At 43.1% G+C, this 5,041-nt stretch overlaps 1 protein-coding gene across 1 annotated transcript; it reads right to left on the bottom strand.

The window, feature by feature from the left end:
- Positions 1 to 3,029: 3,029 nt before the first annotated feature.
- LOC143099821 (heat shock 70 kDa protein 1-like) lies at positions 3,030 to 4,640 on the bottom strand. The gene has a single exon (XM_076262738.1). It carries the CDS (start codon positions 4,638 to 4,640, stop codon positions 3,030 to 3,032), a length of 1,611 nt encoding a protein of 536 aa, XP_076118853.1.
- Positions 4,641 to 5,041: the final 401 nt, after the last annotated feature.

The raw sequence follows: 5,041 nt of genomic DNA, 5'->3' as shown, positions 1-5,041 counted from the left end.
TATTGACGTGCTACTTCAACCACTCTCATCGAAGCCAACCCGTGACGCTGATAATAGTCTCACAGTCGCTTCTACGCTATGTCACATCTATGAAACTCCCGCCCTGCGTCCTGATTGGCTAAACCATAAAGTTGGTTGGAGAAATCACTCTCAATGGAAGAGGTCCCAGATGGATGTGAGTGAAGCTAGGCGGAGCTAAGCGGAACGACATTCGTCTGGCTAGGGCCAGGTTATGGCACTGCACCCATGTAATGTAAACAGACCACAATATTATTTGGGGCATATTCTGGGAAAGATGATAGAGAGACCACTGGTTTTGGTTTAGAGGTGAACAAAATAGCAACAGAACATTTATTCTCCATTAAAATGGCGTATTTGTGTGAAAGATGGAAAGTATATAAATCAGGAAATGTGCAGATATCCTGTTTAATCTTGCAGGAATAATCAAAAAGACATCCCGCAGTAACATTTAACCATATGCTCTAGGATAATTGTATTGTATGTCTTATAGGAACAGTGGGAAAATATAGATATGAATTCTATATGGAAAATATCACTTACAGCAGGTTATGAACGACGGAGACTAGGGGCTCTATTTTGGCGATCAGAAACGGATGGTCAGAGGCGTAAAGTTAAAGGCGTGACCAGTCCACATTGGCTAATTCAATGGTGCGATTATGTGGTCAAACGTCGGGCACTTGGCGCAAAATGGTTGTTCTTTCTTAGTATCAGTAATGGGAGTGTTTTGGCGTCTTCAGCTGTGCTTTATGTGCCTTTAGCTATAGACCAGGTTTTTCTTTATCAGTGGCGTAATGATTTTTAGAGGGTGTAACATAGCGATTTTTGGTTCATGTGCCAGATTACACCTTATGTTGCTAATTACCCCTGGGCGCAGGGTTTAATAGGAGAGAAGCGCATGGTGAAAATCAACACATTATTTAGTGTAAGATAAGAATAAGCTTTGCGTCAAGATTTGTGCCACCTTGTGCTGGGTGCATGATATGGGCCTACAGTAGGATGGACTACATTAGGATTGATGCCATATCAGCACCTGTGCTGGGTGCATGATATGGGCCTAGGATGGACTAAATTAGGATTGATGCCATATCAGCAGCTGTGGCTATGTCATGGCAATACTGATTCATAGGTGATGGGGTAAGGGGGGAAATGTCAGGGGAATTTACAGCTGATCGTCATCTCACTCAAGGTGGAGTTCTAGAGTAGAAAATGACCTTCAGAAATTACTTTCAAATGGTGCTCATTCTCTCACACACTAACACATGTACACATACACAGACCTTCACATATTATTTTAATGTTCCATGTTAAACGCTTTCATATTCAAAATGTTTATTAAAAGAGAATTCTGGTGTTTTTTTTCACAAAGATGTCTGTGTCTCGAGGTCACAGTGTGACAGTCACACCAAACACAGTATGGAAATATGAAATACAAAATAAAAGAGAGAGAATAGGCTTTACAGTATAACGTTTGTCAAGTACACAGTGTAAAACTGAAACATGAAATAAACTAATCACCTTGGCGCAAGGGCGTAGGTTTGGTCTGAGCTTTGGTGGGGACACTACCCAGCCACCCCCCCCCCAAAAAAAAAAAAGATTAAATGATTTATGATGCGTGCCTGACTTTAACTTTGTATGATGCATTACCTACTGATGCATATGCAGTAAAACATTTAGTCAAAACACCATGTCAAATTTACCTGTAGCCCTGAATCTCCCCTATCTGAGCAACATCCTGGCCGGGGTTCCTCTGTCACTTTATAATATTGATGTCATGAGCAGTGATATAGCATGACTCAAATCTCGAAGAAGACCAGTAGTATTCACTAGGTCTATAACTAGCCTGTAACTAGCTAACACTAAAAAAAACCACGATGTCCTTATTCAAGTTCACCTGCTACTGTGAGTGACCCTGCCACACCACCGCTGATAAGGGGAGCGGCTGGGTTGCTTTTTCTGTCATCTGACAAAGTAACAAATCGATTGCCATTATGAGTGTGAAAACGATTGGAAACAATGTTTTGCATTCATGTTATATCTCCAGCACGTCAAGCCCATAGAAATGCATTTGTTTTCACTGACATCCTTGTGCCATTTTCATTAATTTTAGCAAACATGTATAGCATTGCTGGTTAAAAGCATGCATTTCCTTTTCTTTAGTAACCATTGTCATAGTAGCCTACACAAATCTGCTAGCGCGATAGCTGAACTAGCTGGTATTTGGGGATTCCAACGTCCGTTTAATAGGCTATACAAGCACTGTCAACTAAATGTGTACCAGAAAAGAAGTTTCTGGCATAGTGCATAATATTATGACTTAGGCCTACACTTTGTTTCTTGAAATAACTTATGATGTCCTCCACCTTTCTTTTCTTGCCCGACATCCTCGAATCGACAGCAAAGCAAAGATAGATCTTTGCAGCCAAGTGTGCCAAAAACTTCTAATCGACAGCATGACATAGGCTACAGGGAGCTAAGCCAATCAAAAAACAGGCCTGTCTCAAATACGTATTTTGGGTGGCGGTACTGAAGTGGGAAGTTGTTTAACTTTTTGTGTACCGCATGAGGCGCTTTTTTCCCCGTTTCAACCTGAATATTGGTGGGGACATTTCAGTCATTATTTGATATTGGTGTGGACATGTCCTTCGAACCCCACGCAAATCTACGCCCATGCCTTGGCGTATGGAATTATGAAGCCATAAAATAAATCAAATTTCTTATAAAATAACCTGATGACAACACAGGGCGACTCCTAGTAGACAAATGTGAACTGCATTTAGAGTGGGAACTGAAGATTTAACTAATGTTTAATAAGCTGCATGTGTGGAGATCATGGCATTCAAATAAATTGCTAAAGCATACAGTACAGGCTAAATAACAATACATATGGCTGTTCTAATAGCATTTTAAAGTTTTGAACAAATCTGATAAATTGTAAATTAAAGGTGCTCTAAGCGATGCTGGGTAACGTCACTTCTGTTGACTTTTAAACAAAACAGAGAGCTAGCTCGCTACGCAACACAACAACCCTGAATACTCCTGAATCCGTGTCTCTCTCCACTCCAGACATTGTCATTCTTCCCCTGGTTCAACCTGTCTTTGTCATTTGCGATGGTTATATTGATCTTTCTGCCAGTTGTTTTGACCTTTGCTGAAACATATCCAATTCCATTAGCCTCAATGTCAAAGGTGATCTCAATCTGGGGGACACCGTGTGGGGCCGGGGGGATCCCTGTTAGCACAAACATGTCCAGCAGGTTGTTGTCCTTGGTCTTGGCACTTTCTCCTTCATACACCTGGATCAGGACCTCAGACTTGTTGTCTGAGTAGGCGGTGAAGGTCTTGGTCCGTTTGAATGGCAAATGGGTGCTGCGGGTGATGAGGGTGGTCATAACTCCTCCAGGCACCTTAATGCCCAAGGAACATGGGAGCACATCCACCAGCACTATGTCCTGGATGTTCTTAGACGTGTCTCCGTTGACAATGGCAGCCTGCACTGCAGCGCCGTAGGCCACTGCCTCGTCAGGATTGATGCTCCTGACCAGGTCCTTTCCACTGAACAAATCCTGCAGCAGCTTCTGGATTTTAGGGATTCTGGAGGAACCTCCCACCAAGACGATGTCATGGATCTGTGACTTGTCCAACTTGGCATCTCTCAGGGCTTTTTCTACAGGATCAAGTGTTCTCCTGAACAGGTCAGCGTTCATCTCCTCAATTCGATCTCTGGTGATGGAGGTGTAGAAATCAATGCCTTCATAAAGACAGTCGTTTTCAATTCTGGCGTGGGAGCTGGTGGACAGCGTTCTCTTGGACATCTCACATGCTGTGCGCAGCCTCATCAGTGCCCTCTTGTTCTGGCTGAGGTCTTTCTGAAATTTCCTCTCACACTCCCTCACGAAGTGATCCACCATGCGATTATCAAAGTCAGCCCCACCCAGGTGAGCGTCTCCAGCAGTGCCTATTACTTGATAAAGACCATCTTTAATGGTAAGGATGGAGACATTACAAGTGCCAGCGCCCAGGTCAAAGATGAGGACGTTACATTCAGCAGTCTTGGGATTATTCAGCCCGTAAGCAATGGCTGCAGCTGTGGACCCGCTGACCATCCTTGGCACGTTCAGTCCAGCCAGCAACGCAGCGTCCCTGATGGCCTGGCGCTGGGAGTAGCTGTTGTGGGCAGGAACAGAGATGACGGCATTGGCTACTTCCTGTCCCAGATAGGCCTCAGCAATCTCCTTCATCTTGGCCAGGATCATGGAGGAGATCTCTTCCGGGTCAAATGTTTTTGTCTCACCTCTGTACTTCACTTGAACTTTGGGCTTTCTTCCATCACAAATGACGTCAAATGGCCAGTGTTTTCTAACAGACTGCACGTTACTATCAAACTTTCCTCCAATCAGATGCAGGGCATCAAAGATGGTGTTGTCGGGATTCCTGGTCACTTGACCTTTTGCAGCATCGCCAATCAGTCTCTCTGTGTCTGTGAAGGCCACATAGCTGGGGGTGGTTCTGTTGCCATGGTCGTTGGTGATGATCTCCACTTTTCCGCGTTGGAACACCCCCACACAGGAGCAGGTGGTACCCAGGTCAATACCAATGGAAATAGTTTTTGCTGATGACATCCTGCTTTCTGCACACACATACACACAGAAAAAAACAGAAACAACTGTCATTATGAAGCTATTATGGACCACTATGCAGTCTATGTAATCTATGAAATCTGTTAAAGTGAGTGCCTGTCTGTCTGTCTGTGTATTGTGTGTACTTGTGACCTAATGTAATATATAATGAAGTGATTATAAAATATGATTTGTATATATGGTAGGCTATACAATAGATTGAAAATGCAATGGCAGTTTGGTGTCCTTGTCAGCTAAATCAAATAGTCCTTACTGAAAAAAAAAGATTACATCTGAATGTATCTAACATAATTTTACCTAATTTTGACACAAAATGTGTAAATGAGACAGCATTTGTGTATTTTATGAGCAAAGCACAGTGCAAGCGTCGTTTTGCTGCTTGG

This window comes from Alosa pseudoharengus, unplaced genomic scaffold (genome assembly GCF_046254945.1).
Source record: "Alosa pseudoharengus isolate Yale_2024_CS ecotype anadromous, Long Island Sound unplaced genomic scaffold, YU_APseudo_1.1 YU_APseudo_1.1_scf_3, whole genome shotgun sequence".
NCBI classification, from domain to species: Eukaryota; Metazoa; Chordata; class Actinopteri; order Clupeiformes; family Clupeidae; genus Alosa; species Alosa pseudoharengus.
Note: the sequence above shows the minus strand (reverse complement) of the source record. Positions and strands in the feature narration are given on the sequence as shown.

What these genes read in the sequence shown, in the direction of transcription:
- LOC143099821 (XM_076262738.1), bottom strand. Translation starts at nt 4,640, where the DNA reads ATGTCATCAGCAAAAACTATTTCCATTGGTATTGACCTGGGTACCACC.